Source organism: Oncorhynchus clarkii, chromosome 3 (genome assembly GCF_045791955.1).
Source record: "Oncorhynchus clarkii lewisi isolate Uvic-CL-2024 chromosome 3, UVic_Ocla_1.0, whole genome shotgun sequence".
NCBI lineage: Eukaryota > Metazoa > Chordata > Actinopteri > Salmoniformes > Salmonidae > Oncorhynchus > Oncorhynchus clarkii.
In genome coordinates this window covers 52,410,377-52,430,047 of record NC_092149.1, presented here as the reverse complement: position 1 = coordinate 52,430,047, position 19,671 = coordinate 52,410,377, and the positions used below count along the sequence as shown (strand labels likewise).

Here is a 19,671-nt window from a genome sequence, read left to right as displayed (position 1 = left end):
CCCAAAACAACGCCGCCGGGGGAGAGGGAGTTAGAGAGGTCGTCTAGTCAGACTTAGGAGGCGCGCACACCCCCAACGCTTCCGAGTATATTACTCGCTAATGTCCAATCCCTCGATAACAAAGTTGACAAGATCAGGGCAAGAATTGCTTTCCAGAGAAACATCATGGATTGTAACATTCTCTGTTTCATGGAAACATGGCTGTGTCAGGATATGCTGTTGGAATCGGTACAGCCACCTGGATTTTCAGTGCATCGCGCCGACAGGAATAAACATCTCTCTGAGAAGAAGAAGGGCAGGGTGTATGTTTCATAATTAATGACTTATGGTGTAATTGTAACAACATACAACTTATCAGTGGTGTGGGGGCTGTGCTTTGGCAAAGTGGTTGGGGTAATATCCTGCCTATCTGGCCCTGTCCGGAGGTATCATTGGATGGGGCCACAGTGTCTCCTGACCCCTTCTGTCTCAGCCTCCAGTATTTATGCTGCAGTAGTTTATGTGTCGGGGGGCTAGGGTCAGTCTGTTATATCTGGAGTACTTCTCATGTCTTATCCGGTGTCCTGTGTGAATTTAAGTATGCTCACTCTAATTCTCTCTTTTTCTCTTTCTTCCTTTCTCTCTCTCGGAGGACCTGAGCCCTAGGACCATGCCTCAGGACTACCCGGCATGATGACTCCTTGCTGTCCCCAGTCCACCTGGCCGTGCTGCTGCTCCAGTTTCAACTGTTCTGCCTGCGGCTATGGAACCCTGACCTGTTCACCGGACGTGCTACCTGTCCCAGACCTGCTGTTTTCAACTCTCTGGAGATACTCTCAATGATCGGCTATGAAAAGCCAACTGACATTTAGTCCCGAGGTGCTGACTTGTTGCACTCTCGACAACTACTGTAATTATTATTATTTGACCATGCTGGTCATTTATGAACATTTGAACATCTTGGCCATGTTCTGTTATAATCTCTACCCGGCACAGCCAGAGGACTGGCCACCCCTCATAGCCTGGTTCCTCTCTAGGTTTCTTCCTAGGTTTTGGCCTTTCTAGGGAGTTTTTCCTAGCCACGGTGCTTCTACACCTGCATTGCTTGCTGTTTGGGGTTTTAGGCTGGGTTTCTGTACAGCACTTTGAGATATCAGCTGATGTAGGACTATATAAATACATTTGATTTGATTTGATACAGGAACTCAAGTCCTTTTGTTCACCTGACCTAGAATTACTCACAATCAAATGCTGACCGTATTATCTCCCAAGATAATTATCTTCGGTTATTGTCACAGCAGTGTATATCCCCCTCAAGCCGATACCCCGACGGCCCTCAAGGAACTTCACTGGACTTTATGCAAACTGGAAACCATAGATCCTGAGGCTGCATTTATTGTAGCTGGGGATTTTAACAAAGTCAATTTGAGGAAAAGGTTACCTAAATTCTATGAACATATTGGCTGTAGCACTCAGGCTGGAAAAACACTGGACCATTGTTAGTCTAACTTCTGGGATGCATACAAGGGTCTCCCCTGCCCTCCTTTCGGCAAATCTGACTACGACTCCATTTTGCTCCTCCCTTCCTATAGGCAGAAACTCAAACAGGAAGCACCCGTGCTAAGGACTATTCAACACTGGTCTGACCAATCGGAATCCACGCTTTAAGGTTGTTTTGAGCAGGCGGACTGGGATATGTTCCGGGTAGCCTCTGAGAATAATATATACAGTGTACACAGAAATGGTAACTGAGTTTATCAAGAAGTGTATAGGGGATGCTGTACAAACTGTGACTATTAAAACCTACCCTAACCAGAAACTGTGGATAGATGGCAGCATTCACACAAAACTGAAAGCACGAACCACCGCATTTAAACATGGCAAGGTGAAGGGAATATGGCAGAATACAAACTGAGTAGACTTTCCCTCTGCAAGGCAAGCAAACAGGCAAAACGTCAATATCGAGACAAAGTGGAGTCGCAATTCAACGGCTCAGACATGAGACGTATGTGGCAGGGTTTACAGAAAATCACAGACTACAAAAGGAAAACCAGCCACGTTGCGGACACCCACGTCTTGCTGCCAGACAAGGTAAACACGTTCTTTGACCGCTTTGAGGATAACAGTGCCACCGACACGGCCAGCTACCAAGGACTGTGGGCTCTCCTTCTCCTTGGTCGACATGAATAAAACATTTAAACGTGTTAACCCTCTCAAGGCTGCCGGCTCAGACGGCATGCCTAGCCGCGTCCTAAGAGCATGCGCAGACCAGCTGACTGGTGTGTTTACGGACATATTCAATCTCTCTCTATCCCAGTCTGCTGTCCCCACATGCTTCAAAATTGCCACCATTGTTCCTGTACCCAAGAACACAAAGGTAACTGAACTAAATGACTATCGCCCTGTAGCACTCACTTCTGTCATCATGATGTGCTTTGAGAGACTAGTCAAGGATCATATCACCTCCACCTTACCTGTCACCCTAGACCCACTTCAATTTGTTTACCACCCCAATAGGTCCACAGACGATGAATTCGCCATCACACTGCACACTGCCCTATCCTATCTGGACAAGAGGAATGCCTATGTAAGAATGCTGTTCATTGACTATAGCTCAGCATTCAACACCACAGTACCTTCCAAGCTCATCATTAAGCTTGAGGCCCTGGATCTCAACTCCACCCTGTGCAATTGGGTCCTGAACTTCCTGACGGGCCGCCCCCGGGTGGTGAAGGTTGGAAACAACATCTCCACTTTGCTCATCCACAACACTGGGGCCACACAAGGGTGCGTGCTCAGCCCCCTCCTGTACTCCCTGTTCATCCATGACTGCGTGGCCATGCACGCCTTCAACTCAATCATTAAGTTTGCAGAGGACACAACAGTATTAGTGTTGATTACCAACAACGACGAGACAGCCTACAGGGAGGAGGTGAGGACTCTCGGAATGTGGTGTCAGGAAAATAACCTCTCACTCAACGTCAACAAAACAAAGGGGATGATCGTAGACTTCAGGAAACAGCAGAAGGAGAACCCCCCTATCCACATCGACGGTAGAGCAGTGGAGAAGGTGAAAAGTTTTAAGTTCCTCGGGGGTACACATCACTGACAAACTGAAACGGTCCAGCCACACAGACAGTGCCTCTTCAACCTCAGGCTTGTCACCTAAAACCATCACAAACTTTTACAATTGAGAGCATCCTGTCGGGCTGTATCACCGCCTGGTACGGCAACTGCACCACCCACAACCGCAGGGCTCTCCAGAGGTGTTGCAGTCTGCACAATGCATCATCTGTACCTGCCCTCCAGGACACCTACAGCACCTGATGTCACCGGAAGGCCAAAAAGATAATCAAGGACAACAACCATCCGAGCCACTGCCTGTTCACACCGCTATCATCTAGATGCCGAGGTCAGTACAGGTGCATCAAAGCTGGGACCAAGAGACTGCAGCTTCTATCTCAAGGCCATCAGACCGTTAAACAGCCATCACCAGCACAGAGAGGCTGCTACCTATATACAGACTTAAAATCATTGGCCACTTTAATAAATGGAACACTAGTCACTTAAATAATGCCACTTTAACAATGTTTACATATCTTGCATTACTCATCTCATATGTACAGTTTATACTGTATTCTATACTATCTATTGCATCTTAGCCTATGCCACTCTGAAATTGCTCATCCATATATTTATACATTCTTATAAATATATAGGCTCAAGCATTTCACTACACTCACAATAACATCTGCTAACCATGTGTACGTGACCAATAAAATTTGATTTGATTTGAGTCTGTTTCTGCAGTAACATGGATGCTTCTCACCTTGATGAAACTTTGTTGCTCCTTGCTGAAACAAGCAAGGTGTTGTAGCAAACGAGACTTCGGTTGCCTAGGCAACACCCCCCACAATGCAGCAGCAGCACATATAGAAATAGAATGAATAGAACTCGCTTGGAACCTGCAACCCTGGTAATTTAACTGGTAAACTCATGGGTACACTCGCAGTGAGAGGAGAAAATGTGCTATTATAACAGTTATTATGGTCATTTGGCTGACCGTCAACCAAAATTCCATGACCATCACAGCCCTAGTGTCAACCCATATCTTTACACCGGCATTAGCGCACAACCAGGTTCACGGAGAATCCTTCCAATAGCATTTCATTTTACAAAACCAACTCACACGGAGAGCTCTGAAAACAAACAGCACACACTTTCCCTGTTTTTGCGACACAAAACAATTCTGGTGAACAATTTTATGGTAATGAGGGTCCTTTAAACCCAATTAAACTCTTCATGTCAGTAGACATTCAATATTGCTGCTTCTTACTGGAATAATGTGCCACATAATGTGGTAGAATAATTTGCTACATAATGTGGACAGTGTTTGGACATCCTGGCCTGAACACTGTCAGGTCAGTGGGTCCATTGACTGTCTCCTCACCCCCAAATTGTCTCCTTGGTTCCACTCCCTTGTTACTGGGTAACTGGCTATGAACCATGGGAACCAGGTTCTCTACTGTGACTACAGACCTCCTCGGCACTTTAAAGGCTACATACAGTAACTTTGCAAATGACTTATGACATTTGTTTTCTTCAGATAAACTATTATGACAGTGCACACTTCAGTCCAGTCATCACAAGCAAGCACTTGTCAGCTGCAGTCAGTCACCTGTTGTGGAGCTGGAAATATTTTTAAGCTTTGATGTCATGATTGTGAAATGGATAATAGGTTAACTCTGAAAGTTATGGATATAGAAATGTTTAATAGAGAAGAGACAAGCTTTTATCTTATCATATGTAAGGTCAACTGAACTGTAGTGACTAAGAAGGTCACAACAACCAAATGGCTTGAATTCATCTGAACTTTGTGTCAGACTCAAAGCACTTTCCAGGTAGCCTACCATCACAAAGTTCAGTGAGGACATGCTATGTTCATTCAATTAATCTGCCCCTTTTCATCAAAATGGAAACGGACCTTTAAGCATGAAGAACGTTTCAGAAAGGACTACAATAACTTTTTAAAGCATCTGAGGTTTACATGAGTTCCAAAAAGCAAGGAAGTGTCTTATGTAAACACAGAACAAACTTACTTCAACATGACTCAAACCAAGGGTGAGCAAGTATACTGCATATGGGTTGGGTCTTGACTAGAGGTCGACCGATTAATCGGAATGGCCGATTAATTATGGCTGATTTCAAGTTTTCATAACAATCGGAAATCTGTATTTTTGGGCACCGATTTGCCGATTAAAAAAAAAATATGTATACCTTTATTTAACTGGGCAAGTCAGTTAAAAACATATTCTTATTTTCAATGGCGGCCTAGGAACGGTGGGTTAATTGCCTTGTTCAGGTGCAGAACGACAGATTTTCACCTTGTCAGCTAGGGGGATCCAATCTTGCAACCTTACAGTTAACTAGTCCAACGCAATAACGACCTGCCTCTCTCGTTGCACTCCACAAGGAGACTTGCCTGTTACGCAAATGCAGTAAGCCAACGTAAGTTGCTAGCTAGCATTAAACTTATCTTATAAAAAACAATCAATCGTAATCACTAGTTAACTACACATGGTTGATGATACTACTAGATATTATCTAGCGTGTCCTGCGTTGCATATAATCTGACTGAGCATACAAGCATACAAGTATCTGAGTATCTGACTGAGCGGTGGTAGGCAGAAGCAGGCATGTAAACATTCATTCAAACAGCACTTGCGTGCATTTTGCCAGCAGCTCTTCGTAGTGCGTCAAGCCTTGCGCTGTTTATGAATTAAATTTGATCAACTCCCGAGATGAGGCTCTTGTAACCGAAGACTTCAAAACCACCACCTCATATACATTTCAAGCATCAAACAAGACCACATTACTATGTAATAAACAATTTCTGATCCATTAAAAACAGGATATTATTTTAGCACTTAACATTACAGAATATAATGAAGTGCAATAGCATTTTTAATGGTATGGTAACAAGTTAGTTTCTCACAATAAACACGGGAATACACCACATAAACCTACTTGGTTTTATTATAGAGGTGTAACAACACAATAACAGTATGGTAAAATGGAAGGTTTTGAGGATAGGGTTAAAAAGGGGTGGGATACCTGTTATTCTAGTTACTATGGTACACAGTGTGTGGTGTTTTACATTAAAAAAATATATAATTCGTCTATACTGTACTTAAATGAATTGGTATCTGGTCAAATAATGGTTGTCGTTGTGTGTAACTAACGTGTTACTTACTATACCATTACCATGTTATTCCTAGTAGTAGCAAAGCCAACAGCTGTTGTTGTTTTTTTTTGTCTATTGTAGGAATGCATTGCTGACAGTTTACACATTTCCCAAGCACGCCAAAATGAGCGGCAATTTCAGCGTGAGACTATAAAATCAAATAAAGCCAACCGGATTTAGTTCAGAAAGGTTCTGAGTGGCCTGATAACAGCGACAAAACCTGACAAGTTGCACAGCTAACGTTTTTGAACATACGTTTAAGCTATGGTTGGACTCAATAGAAATGTCTAAAGATTTTAGTTAAGACTTAACAGCTTGACTTAAAGCTCGAGCTGTCAACGAGCGCACTTTCACAAGAACCCCCCCTCACACTTTGCTCAACAAATCATTGATTTTAAAGTGAGGCCCTATCGCTCACTATTAAACACACTTCCCGCATAATAGCAATAGACATGTTTATTTAACGCTATGTTTCTTTCTTCAATGTGAACTCACAGCGCTTCCAGTCAAACACGTTTCCAACGTATTCATCCTCCTTGCTAACTCTTCCTCCACTAGACAGCCTGAGAAAAGCCGAAACTAAACTCTCCATATAGCTCGCTAAGTTAGTCTACTTTCTCTCCTCAAACCTAACTAAACACAGTCCACGCTGTACTTGATAGTTTCTCTAAAGACGAACACACTGAACTTGAGTCAAAATATTTACCTGGGAAATGTCATGGATATCTCAGTAGGAAAAGTTTTCCAACGGCTTAACTCCACATGAATCCTCTGATGGACCAAAGGTACTGCGCGAGCTCCTCCCTCTCTCCATGAGGTCATTTATAACCTAGGTCGTGCGCGCAACTGCGCATCGACTGCAGTGCACGATACTGGTAACCATGCAGACCACCATGCATAGTGCATGCCTAAAGTGCATAATCGTATTTAATCAAAGTACAGTAGTGATGCGCATTAACAAAGCCTTTTGCTGTTGTTTTGTTGTTGTTACATTTATTCTATGTAGGCCGACAGACATTACATTTGCGAAACGTATTTTTGTGGTGTAAAATGACTTGCTGAACGAAGATTGGTGGATTAGTGTTTCATTGAGTGATATTTAATGTGAAGTAAATTACAAGTGCTTTAGGCTTGCTTTTTATAACATTATAGTCAGGTGTATGGCGACACCGTGAGGCACAAACTGCTATCTCAATCAACTGTTTTTTCAAGTATTTTCAATTTTCAGGACGGAAGTGACCGGTCTGAAATAAAAAAAAATGTGCAATTTAAAAATAAAAAAAAATTATGTGGAAGCTCCCGAGTGGCACATTAGTCTAAGGCACTGCATCTCATTGCAAGAGGCGTCACTACAGACACCCTGGTTCGAATCCAGGCTGCATCACATCCGGCTGTGATTGGAAGTCCCATAGGGCGGTGCACAATTGGCCCAGCAGCATTATTGTAAATAATAATTTGTTCTTAACGGACTTGCCTTGTTAAATAAAGGTTAAATACAAACAAAAGAATGTATTCCCACTTCCTTGTCACACCCATACACGTGGCCCATCCTGGTGTAAAAACTTAAGTAGAATATACAAGGACAAACAACCACAGAAGTAGCCTGTACACCACAATGGATACTAGAAGTTATATTAGGCATTGGTTTTCATATTGTTTATAACAATGTCATTCCTATAATTATTTTCTTGAACAGAAATGTTTTATTAAAATATAACAGAATATGATTAAGAAACAGCACATATTTTGGTTACATCTCTCAACTCCTCCCCTGTGTGAGGCAGGGTTATTGTTGGACTCGTGTTTTCTCAGCAGTACAGCAGATGTCATAGAAGCAATCAACCCTGTCAGATGGCTGGGAAGTCATTGCCAGGGAAATGCACCGTCTGTCTGCAGCTCAGCAGACCATCAACCACTCCATCCCTCAGCTAGAGACTGAGGCCTCAGAATTACATACACAGATGGTACCAAAGGCTTGAGTGAACATTGAGCACCACAGAGCTTTAGGTCTGCATGGTATCTCAATGTTATTAATATGATATCTATCCTCCAGTCTCCTTGTTATGAATGCACAGGTAACTAGCCCGTATCCCAACGGATCAAAAAGCCTCATAGGCTGAAGGAGAGAACAAAGCGAGTGCCTTCGCATATTCTGTCCAACCTCACCAGCTGCTGGAATAGAATCCGGCGAAGACTGCCAATTGTTGTAAAACATTTGTTTCCTGCGTTATGCTACTACTGGCTACCGCCTCTTGCAAAATAGCAGGTTAGTATGGCCTAGTATTTCCCAGTGTGCCATAAAAGGCTTTTACTGGCACTGACTTCTTTGCCACAAAGACAGGCAACAGAAGATGAAATAAGCTAGGAGCCTGAAAAGTGAATCCCAAAATGAACATTTGTGATGAGTGGGGCACTACTCAGGTTTGTCAGACAAAGTGTCCCCAGATAGTGTTGGCTCTGGCAGAAGTACTCACTCAATTCAGCACTTGGCTGGGTTCATCCTCACAACAGGGGATCTTTTGTGAGGGCTCTATAAGAGATGTCAACACATGCAGAGAACTCCCCCCCCCCCCCCCCCCCCCAAAAGAGGCAGAGTTCAAAGACACTCTGCTGTGGGTTAGTTTCTGTGGAAACACCAGGACACTGGCATACTGCTGGCAGAGACGTACTGAGACATGCCACAGTACGTTTCACTCTCAGGAAATACTGCATAGTATTATAATTATGAAATGGCGTAGATAGTGATGTACAATATGCATGTGGAAGAGCAGTTCCCATCAATATAATAGACAAGCAAGTCAGAACATACCTCATAATGATAGGGGAAATGGACTCAAAGACCCTGGTTTGCCTAGGTGTTAAACATCCATGATAAAGCTTTTAAAAAAGCAACAAAAAAATTCCATCTCCTTCAAGCTAACAGGAGTTAGTTGTCACCACCCTCTGGTCATTACAAAATTTGCAGTATGAAAAAGCAACACAATTCATTAATTGCATTTTATTTAATCATGGGAATCTAGAAGTAACCATAAAACAACAAAATACAAAATGTTTAATGCCATGCAGTTTTTTTTTTTATTCAAGCTTCTCACTATGAAAACATTCAATGACAAAAGTCAGTCATCCAGCTTTTACCCACTTATGCAACATACCATTTCAAAAATGCCCACCATGTGTGCCTTTAGTTCACAGGATATCTCATTCATAAAAAAAAATTTTTAAGGCACAGTAAGTGCTGGTTTGGAATAAGCTGAAAACCCACTATATCCCTCCAAAGCTCCACTTTCTCACCTAAAAGTAGCAAAGTCACAAATTGCAACTAATTAAAAGCCAAATTGATTCTACATTAAATCAAGAAAGTTAAACATTAAAGTATTTTCTGATATCTCATGTCGGTCCGGTCCCCTCATGCATATAACTAACACATCCTGTTGGTCTTTCACAGACGACTTCACGTTTCCCCTCGGGCAACTTCAACACGCTGCTTCAGAACTTTTTGGGTTGCTGGATGCAGAAGCTGGACTTGAAAGCTGGCGAGTGTGCCTTCTCCATAGCAGGTCTGAGTCTGCTGTGCTTCACACTTACTGGGGTCTCTGGGAAGTCATGTCCCAACTGAAACAATGAGGACATCTCATAAAATCATGGCTTACCAAGCAATCCAGAGGAGACCATTTTACTATGCCAATCTGAAGAAGCTAGGCTACGAGTAAAGTGTTTAGACTTGCATGATCATTACGAATGAAGACACACACACACACACCCTCCCCCCCATCTAAACCTGCTTTTTGGCCAACCCTTGTGGGACTGATGCAGCCATCATTATAAGTCAGATATCCTTACCTTGTCAAGTGTTCCTGACATCAAGACACTGATTTGCTGCATTCTGCTGGAGGTGGCTGCAGATCTAGAACAGTATTACATGTTTAACGACAAACATTGCATTTAAGGGTTTTCCTGACGCACTCTCAATGTTAAAAACATTTGAGCACAAGCCGAGCTCTGTAAATGACGAGACCCTGTATTTGGGAGTATTGGGTCGCTGTCATTTGGCACCAAATAGAATAAAAGACTAAAACAGGGAGGGGCTAACTGAACTGTACCTGGGTTTGGGAACTTTGTGTTCCCTCTCTGGGTTCACATGGTGGGTGGCATGACTCTCCTCACAGCTTTTCTTGACCACTCGTTTCCCCCCAGCCTTCACTGTGGTGCCAGAGTGGATCCGTTTAAAATAGGTGAAAATATATTAATGACATACTCATTCTTTGCAAATCCAGAATTTAATGCAATTTGGAAAGTTATACAACTTCCTGAACTTGGTCATGAAGGAGTTAAAACTATTCAGCGTTACTGTAAGACAAAACTAAACAACTTCAGGTTATAATGTCTTGGAATTTTGCCATTATACAATGAGACTTTGGGAGTCAGTGTTGGAAGAAGAAAGTTGGCCGTGAGAAGAGAGTTCAGCATTGTTGTTTATTTTCCTCTGACTTGCTATAGGCAGGTTTAATCAAAAGAGTCTACTTTACCCACATCCTGTCAAAGCAAAAAGCGCTTTGATGTTCTAGAATGCCCCCAAACAACGTGCAACTCAGAAATAATTACATTTGTACTGTGCAAAGAATCTCTTTGAGGGACCGGTATCAAGCAGGGCAAAACTGATCCAAAAATCACTCCTACTCAGAGACACCTATGGCCCCAGAATGTATTTTCTGGGACATCTGCACGTCACACCAGTATGCAATAGGCATCTCGTGGGCCAGGTCCAAAAACCACAGATATGTGGACATGCAAACATCCCGTCAATTAGCATTTTAATAATAGTTTGAGTATTTGGACTCAAAATCCCCATACATAAGCACAAATCTGCAGGGGATATTCACTTAACTATATGAACAGTGTTGGCCTGTCCCTTGGGTGCAGCTTAGAGCACAGAATGTACCATGTTTGCACAATAAGCTATGCACCGATGCAATTTTCATCACGCATCGTAACGGAAAAAAAACATCATAGTAGCAGTAATGGGGGCATTTAGAACTACTTTAGATGTAACTCGTTTACCACCTACGCACTTGAGGTTTGAGCGTGCGTTCCAACATTGTCGCCAACCAATGTTTTTACAAGATTGTAACAATGTTTGCATGCGACAACAAGATCAGGCCTTTATTGTAAATGCACTGAATGTAAACCACACTTACCACCTCGAAAAAGCAAACCAGACATTACATCGAACACATTTTTGGACAAAGAAAATATGCACAACTTGATGCAAATTACGAATTAATATGAACAAGTCACCACCATACCTGCTGGAGGATGGCCAGCCTTCAATTCAGGACTCTCTCTCACTCCAGATTTAGATAGTTGCACCATTCTCGACTTCTGAACAACAATAACGGCACACAAAGTACTACAACGCCCACTTTATACTGCTGAAAGGCAAATGACTTAGTTTACGCAGGAAGCGAGCATCAGCAGCATGAGGCTGCAGCAGACTCATGTATTCCACATGAGTGAACCAGAACTATGGAGTGAACAGTTTCAACAATTTGCATGTTCTATCCATTCAGTGTATAGATCGGCGCATTCGTGTGCATGGTGCTCATTGAGGATGTTCATGATCTAATCCTACTTCTTATCTACCAATTATGTCATTTATTCGACACCATTGCCTAGTTCAAAAACAACTTCCAGCCACGCCCCTTTTGTTTTCAGATCTGAATTTCAACGGAATAGACGGAAGCAATATGGTGATGGTAGTGTGAATTTACACATCACTATCTGACTGTTTAAAGATCTGTACATTACGAAGGACCACGCGTACAGGGAGGGGCTAGAGATATTTTCATTAACTCATCTCTCATTTATCTTAGTGATAAATGCGTGATATTTATGTAATAAATTTTTTAAAACATTTTGAAAATAAAACTAACTTGATGTCCTGAAAAAAAAAACGATGCCTCCACTATCTGTCTTTTTGTCACTTCTAACAACTTTCATAAGTGTATCTGGAAAGGTCTTTAGTCTGTTTATGAAATATGACGAAGAAAATGCTGAGTGTCTGGTCATTCTATCATGTTGGTGTCTGTCCCAAATGACACCCTATTCTTTATATAGTGCACTACATTTGACCAGAGACCTATGTAAAGAATAGGGTGCCATTTTATTAGGGACGTTTCGTTGTCTTCTTTTTCTACTGAAATAATTGGATGTGTGCAAAGAGGAGAGGATGAGGAAGCATAGGGAGGAGTTGTAGAGCTCTTCATGGACCAAATGTTTACATTTATTTCTGTTGGTTGTTGTGCACAGAAAATGTCAGAAAACTATCGATGAAAGATCCAAGACAGAGAATGGAAAAATAAAGAGAATATCTTTCAAAGTCACAAAAATGTCTGCAATTACACAATTCATTTAAAAAACAAAAGTGAACTTTTATTATCGTTGCATGTTTGTGTTATGATGCCATCTTTTCCCTCATCCCTTTATTTCTTCATATATTTATAGATCTATAATATAGATTTGACATGGCACACCTCTTTTACCAGTGCTGATGAACGTAAACCAGGTGGCATTTTTTCTGTATTTACAATAAAATGAAGGAAATGTACAAGACTCCATGGCATACACAATCTCAACATTAAGAACAAATACAATTTGATCCCTCTGTACAAACTAACATCTTTAGGTTACAACACATTTTTTTTTTACAGATATGAGTTCATGATCCATTTTTGCCTACGAACATACACATTCCCCCTTCTGACTCTTTACCGCAAACCTTTCGTCACATAACCCACACCTTCACCATGCTACCACAGCTACAGGTTTCCAAAAGAAAAAGTAACATCTAGACAGAGCAGGACACCACTCACGATAATGTCCAGTGCCGCCCGCCCCGAACACACCCACTGCTCTTCTTTAAAAATAAAAAAAACACATTCCTTGGTTTCCTTCTTTCTTTGGTTAACATTCCATTTCTCCATCTGCCATCTGCCATCGCGTCGATCTCCACATTCAGATCCACATTTTCAAAAACACACACACACAAGTAAAAGTTCAAGAGTTCATCGGTCGGGGATTCCAAGATGGAGTCCCTATACCCAGGAATCTGGCGAACCTGGGTACTGATCCGCCCTGTAGGAAGGCCTCCGGGTGGTAGAGTAAAAGTCCACGTAGTTCGTGGTGGATTTGAGTCCGTGACCGTGCGACTTAGAGCTATAGTCTGCCGTGGGGGGGAAGCTGACCACTTCCTCCACGTAGGGGTCATCATAGCCGTGTGGAGACTGCAGGTACATTCTGTAGGTGTCGTAGTTCCGCCTGCTCGGCTCCTCAGTGTAGTACATCTGCTGCTGTGGAGACGAGAGAAGCAACACAATCAGATCGGTCTATGTCAAATACAGGAAAATATCTACTTTCAACTGTCCGATGGGAGAAAAGGATGAGAAAATAGTTTGTTGATTCAAACGTATTACAACTTTGTGTATCAAAATTCACACTGTGTGGCTGTCTAGCTGAACAAAGTTGGTTGTAATGAGTGGTGGCCGGTGGCTCTTTAAAATCGGAGGACAGGCTCCAAGTAATGGCCGGAAAATAATGAATGGAATGTTATCAAACATCAAAGAAATGGTTTCCGTGCGTTTGAAACCATTCCATTAACTCCATCCTTTCCGTTATTATGAGACGTCCTTCCTTCACTAGCCTCCTTTGGGTGTAATATCCTGACCGTCTATTTCCTGTCTAGTCAGAGACGGGTAGAGGGAGGAGAGGAGGGCACAAAGATCCCTCCTCTTGGGTGTTATCCGAGTGGGTACACAGGGATGTGTCCACACTGTGACAGGTGCCTGAGACGCACCCACTGCCGCCCAGCCCATCCCTATTACAGCAGCCACATTCACTCTCGCTCACACAATGACTGATGTGTTGGACGTCTCCCAACTCTCTCATTCACCCACACTGTAATATGTGTCAGTCTCCTTCCATTAGTGTAGCGGAGCGAACCAGCCGCCTGCACCGGCCAAGTTGATAGCGCAGGGAAAGATGGGGATGTTCGACCAGAAGGGATTGATTTAGAGTCTGTATTGAATTTACCTGTGCTCTTCTGGGGTCCTCTCTTGTCGGTGAGGAGTAGGACCCGACATAATATGGTGACGGCTTTCCAGACCCTGGAAGAGAAATTAACAAGATAATGGTATAACTAAAAATTGCCATGAACATAAACGTTGTTACCGTGCAATATTACTCCAGGGAGTGTTGCTGGGTAGCCAGGCAGAAGGTTAGGCAGGGAGGCTGCAGCTTCCCCAGCTCTGTTTACTCTGCCGTCTCAGCACCCCATTGAGGGCCCACCATGTGGCAGTGGCCATTGTTAGTTGCCCTGAGGAAGAGTAGGGCTACTTCCCAAATGGCACCCTTTTTCCATATATAGTGCACTACTCTAGACCAGGGCTCTGGTCAAAAGTAGTGCACTATATAGGGAATAGGGTGCCATTTGGGAAGTAGCCCTACTCTTCCTCAGGGCAACTAACAATGGCCGCTTTGTAGTGGCTGCTGAGCCGAGTTGCTCACAATGCAGGCGGATCAGCCACTATATTGCTCAGCAGACCCACTTAAACGCAACAAAGAGGCTCAAGTGCTCTTTTGAACTACCGACCGTCTAAGAGCCTCCAGCTCCCAATAAGGATGATAAGAAACAGGGAGGTAGGGGATAGCTAGTGGAGAGCTGGGGGAGATCTAGGGGAGTGCTAGGGGCGAGGGGGCATGGAATGGGATTCCTGGGAGTGGTGAGATGGATTACGCCCTACATAGAGGCAGAAAGGCCCTAGGGGATACTTTGATCACGGTCTGGTGCACATGGCTGATAAGTTTTCAATCAAATTCCAACATCTCAACCGATACGCTGTGTTTTTATGGGCGATTTTTGTGTGATAATTCTCTATGCTCATTGTTTACCTGTATATTGGTATTTATGTACATTGTTGTCCCCTTGGTTTTTATAAAATTGCATAGTTGACTGTGCCCTGTGATAATCAGAACGGTGTTCTTTGATTCCCAGCATTGCAGGAGAGGAGGTTGCACTGCCAGCTGTGGGGAACACAACATGGAGGTCAAAACAACGAAACGTTGAATTGAAACGCATTTGTGTCCTTATCTAGGGCTATGTCCAACGGCTCCTCATTTCCAATCTAGTGCATTACTTTTGAAAAGAGCCCTGTGGGCCCTGGTCAAAAGTAGTGCACTAGGCCCCCTAGGGAATAGATTGCCATTTGGGACGTAGCCTTAGGTGATTGATCGTCTGCGTAGCTAGGCTGACCTGACTGGTTGACCGGTGACATCTGTATGGTGCTGGTAGGGAGGGTGGGCTGAGACTTGAATCTGTCGCGCTCTAGAGTAGACACGGGCGTAATGAAGTGGTGTTGGTTCCATCCATCCTGAAGACCAGCAGAGAAAGGAAACAGTGTTAGTATGAGCCACAGAGACCTGGGGTGCGTCACAATCATATTTCCTTTCTCCTGAAGTGTACACTCCTTCACTACATCCGACAAACCTAAAAGCATTGGGCTAATGGAAGTTTACTCATATTTCTTACACCAGTAATTTCCTTTAAATGAAGGGAAGTGAACAAATCAAATAGAAATGTAATGGTTGCATTCACATATTTAACAGATGGTATTGTGGGTGTAGTGAAATGCTTGTGTTCCAAGCTCCAACAGTGCAATAATATCTAACAATTCACAACAATACACACATCTAAAAGTAAAAGAATGGAATCAAGAAATACAGAAATATTAAGATGAGTGGCCAGACGAAAGCCACTTCTCAGTAAAAGGCACCCGACAGCCCACTTGGAGTTTGCCAAAAGGCACCTAAAGGACTCTCAGACCATGAGAAACAAGATTCTCTGGTCTGATGAAACCAAGATTGAACTCTTTTGCCTGAATGCCAACTGGAGGAAACCTGGCACCATCCCTACGTGAAGCATGGTGGTGGCAGCATCATGCTGTGGGGATGATTTCCAGCGGTAGGGACTGGGAGACTAGTCAGGATCGAGGGAAAGATGAACAGAGCAGTACAGAGAGATTCTTGATGAAAACCTGCTCCAGAGTGCTCAAGACCTCAGACTGAAGGTTCACCTTCAACAGGACAACGACGCTAAGCACACAGCCAAGACAACGCAGGGGTGGCTTCAGGACAAGTCTCTGAATGTCCTTGAGTGGCCCAGCCAGACTTGAACCCAATCAAACATCTCTGGAACGACCTGAAAATAGCTGTGCAGCAACACTCCCTATCCAACCTGACAGAGCTTGAGGATCTGCAGAGAAGAATGAGAAACCCTCCAAATACAGGTGTGCCAAGCTTGTAGCGTCATACTCAAGAAGACTTGAGGATGTAATCGCTGCCAGAGGTGCTTCAACAAAGTACTGAGTAAAAGGTCTGAATATTTATTTAAAATGTACATTTTAAAAAACAAAAACATTATGGGGTATTGTGCGTAGATTAATGAGGAAAAATGTTAACGTAATCAATTTTAGAACAAGGCGGTAACTTAACAAAATGTGGAAAAAGGGTACGAATGGGTCTGAAAACTTTCCGAATGCACTGTATACTGTGATTGGAAGTATAGACATTATGGACAGTATGTGAATAGAATATGTAGTATTTCTGTAGAATACGTAGGATAGAATAGTATATGTACAGCAAGGGTGGAATAGGATGGCATTGACTAGAATACAGTATTATACACATGAAATGTAATGTAAACATTATTAAAGTGACCAGTGTTCCATGTCTATGTACAGTTGAAGTCGGAAGTTTACATACACTTAGGTTGGAGTCATTAAAACTCGTTTTTCAACCATTCCACACATTCCTTGTTTACAAACTATAGTTTTGGCAAGTCGGTTAGTTCATCTACTTTGTGCATGACACAAGTAATTTTTCCAACAATTGTTTACAGAGAGACTTTTTCACTTATAATTCACAGTATCACAATTCCAGTGGGTCAGAAGTTTACATACACTAAGTTGGCTGTGCCTTTAAACAGCTTGGAAAATTCCAGAAAATGATGTCATGGCTTTAAAAGCTTCTGATAGGCTAATTGACGGTGGGTGTATTTCAAGGCCTACCTTCAAACTCAGTGCCTCTTTGCTTGACATCATGGGAAAATCAAAAGAATTCAGCAAAGACCTCAGAAAGAAGAACTGTAGACCTCCACAAGTCTGGTTCATCCTTGGGAACAATTTCCAAACACCTGAAGGTACCACGTTCGTCTGTACAAACAATAGTACGCAAGTATAAACACCATGGGACCACACAGACGTCATACCGCTCAGGAAGGAGACACGTTCTGTCTCCTAGAGATGAACGTGCTTTGGTGAGAAAAGTGCAAATCAATCCCAGAAAAACAGCAAAGGACCCTGTGAAGATGCTGGAGGAAACAGGTGCAAAAGTCCTATATCAACATAACCTGAAAAGGCCACTCAGCAAGGAAGAAGCCACTGCTCCAAAACCGCCATAAAAAACACAGATTAAGGTTTGCAACTGCACATGGGAACAAAATCATACTTTTTGGAGAAATGTCCTCTGGTCTGATGAAACAAAAATAGAAATGATTGACCATCGTTATGTTTGAAGGAAAGGGGGGGCTTGCAAACCGAAGAACACCATCCCAACCTTGAAACACGGGGATGGCAGCATGTTGTGGGGTGCTTCGCTGCAGGAGGGACTGGTGCACTTCGCAAAATAGATGGCATCATGAGGCAGGAAAATTGTGTGGAAATATTGAAGCAACATCTCAAGACATCAGTCAGGAAGTTCAAGCTTGGTCGCAAATGGGTCTTTCAAATTGACAATGACCCCAACATTCTTCTAAAATTGTCAGTCAAGGTATTGGAGTGTCCATCACATAGCCCTGACCTCAATCCTATAGAAAATTTGAGGGCAGAGCTAAAAAAGTGTGTGAGCAAGGAGGCCCACAAACCTGACACGGTTACACTAGCTCTGTCAGGAGGAATGGGCCAAAATTCACCCAACTTACTGTAGGAAGCTTGTGGAAGGCTACCTGACATGTTTGACCCAAGTTAAACAATTTAAAGACAATGCTACCAAATACTAATTGAGTGTATGTAAACTTCTGACCCACTGGGAATGTGATGAAAGAAATAAAAGCTGAAATAGATCATTCTCTCTACTATTATTCTGATACTTCACATTCTTAAAATAAAGTGGTGATCCTAAGTGACCTAAGACAGGGAATTTTTACTAGGATTAAACAATTCCTGAATTGTGAAAAACAGATTTTAAATGTATTTGGCTGAGGTGTATGTAAACTTCCGACTTCAACTGTACACAGGGCAGCATCCTCTAAGGTGCAGGGTTCAGTAACCGGGTGGTAGCTGGATAGTGACAGTGACCAAGTTCAGGGCAGGGTACTGGGTAGAGGCCAGTTAGTGATGGCTATTTAACAGTCTGATGTGCACACTTTGGCAGGAAGGAGAGATCATTGAGACGTATCCCTACTGTAGGTGGCCTCCTCATCCCAACCCTGGTCCTTCTCTTACCTTCTTATAGATAGTTCTCAGGTCTCTGTACTGCCAGAGTGTGTTGAGGACCTGAGCGGCAGCTTTCACCACCTTCATGGAGTACCTTTTAGGGACAGAGAGACACATTACCACTGAGAATTTAGGACCACGGCCTCTTAGGAATCGGTGGCAAATACATGACATATTGCATGTTTCTGTGGTAGAAAAACGTGTCTACTCTCAACCGTCCTCGAGAATCTCGCCTTAGATCATTCTGAGGTGTGCATGTCTCTTCTTAGATTCTCCATGTGCATCCCAAATGACACCCTATTCCGCATAGAGTATAATGCACTACGTTTGACCAGACCCTCTGTTCCTTGTATGTTTTTTTTCCCCCTTCCCATAATACTCTGATCAAAAGTAATGCACTATAAAGAGAATGCCATTTAGGACGCAATGCAGACTCTGTCTTACAGGCAGCCGAAGGCAGCCTCCCCCTTTCCCTTACCTCTCTCCCCTGCCCTTGGTGATGTTGAACAGCTTTTCGATGCCGCCCGTGTCGGCCAGTGCCTTGGCGTTCTCCATGTTCTTGCTGGTGACCTCGTGCAGGGTGCAGCAGATGGCCGCCACCGTCTCGTCAGAGAGCAGGGTGGTGTCGCCCCCAGGGAGACGGTTCACCAGGTCCCTCATCGCATACTTCCCTGGGAGGGAGGGAGGGAGGGAGGGAGGGAGAAAGTACTGCTTATGTATGAACTGTACTTGTAACTTCCGTTATAAATTGACCATCTAGATTATGGCAAGGTTTCTTTATAAGCTGATTCTGTCATCCTCACCATCACATACATTATGTTCTATTATAAATTTTTTTGCTGCAAATAAATGATAGCTACACCGTCAACTAAAACGCCACAGAGAGAGAAACAGACAAACGGAAAC

General features: G+C 43.1%; 2 protein-coding genes across 5 annotated transcripts in view; both read right to left on the bottom strand.

Moving 5' to 3' along the window:
- Positions 1-9,206: 9,206 nt before the first annotated feature.
- LOC139397340 (death-associated protein-like 1 homolog) lies at positions 9,207-11,918 on the bottom strand. Its single transcript, XM_071144099.1, has 4 exons — positions 11,527-11,918; positions 10,324-10,423; positions 10,064-10,127; positions 9,207-9,835 (listed from the first exon to the last, which is right to left on the bottom strand). Exons 1-4 carry the CDS (start codon positions 11,591-11,593, stop codon positions 9,710-9,712), a joined length of 357 nt encoding a protein of 118 aa, XP_071000200.1. The 5' UTR covers positions 11,594-11,918; the 3' UTR covers positions 9,207-9,709.
- A 708-nt stretch (positions 11,919-12,626) lies between these two features.
- The window catches only part of LOC139397297 (plakophilin-4-like), a 113,508-nt gene continuing 106,463 nt past the window's right edge, over positions 12,627-19,671 (bottom strand). For 3 of the 4 annotated variants that reach the window (XM_071144092.1, XM_071144093.1, XM_071144094.1), the window contains 6 exons: positions 19,244-19,436; positions 18,775-18,859; positions 15,528-15,645; positions 15,167-15,298; positions 14,309-14,382; positions 12,627-13,569 (listed from right to left, as the gene is read on the bottom strand). In XM_071144092.1, coding sequence (XP_071000193.1) covers positions 13,315-13,569; positions 14,309-14,382; positions 15,167-15,298; positions 15,528-15,645; positions 18,775-18,859; positions 19,244-19,436 — 857 coding nt within the window. In that variant the 3' untranslated portion in view covers positions 12,627-13,314. The remainder of the gene's footprint in view (positions 13,570-14,308; positions 14,383-15,166; positions 15,299-15,527; positions 15,646-18,774; positions 18,860-19,243; positions 19,437-19,671) is intronic. The other variant, XM_071144095.1, reaches the window with a different exon arrangement.

Bases quoted from the DNA above. Each gene is read 5' to 3' on its own strand.
- LOC139397340 (XM_071144099.1), bottom strand. From the start codon at position 11,593: ATGGTGCAACTATCTAAATCTGGAGTGAGAGAGAGTCCTGAATTGAAG. The intron at 10,424-11,526 runs GTATGGTGGTGA...CTGGCACCACAG, and splicing joins GGCTGGCCATCCTCCAGCAG to TGAAGGCTGGGGGGAAACGA. The intron at 9,836-10,063 runs GTAAGGATATCT...TCATTGTTTCAG, and splicing joins TGTCAGGAACACTTGACAAG to TTGGGACATGACTTCCCAGA.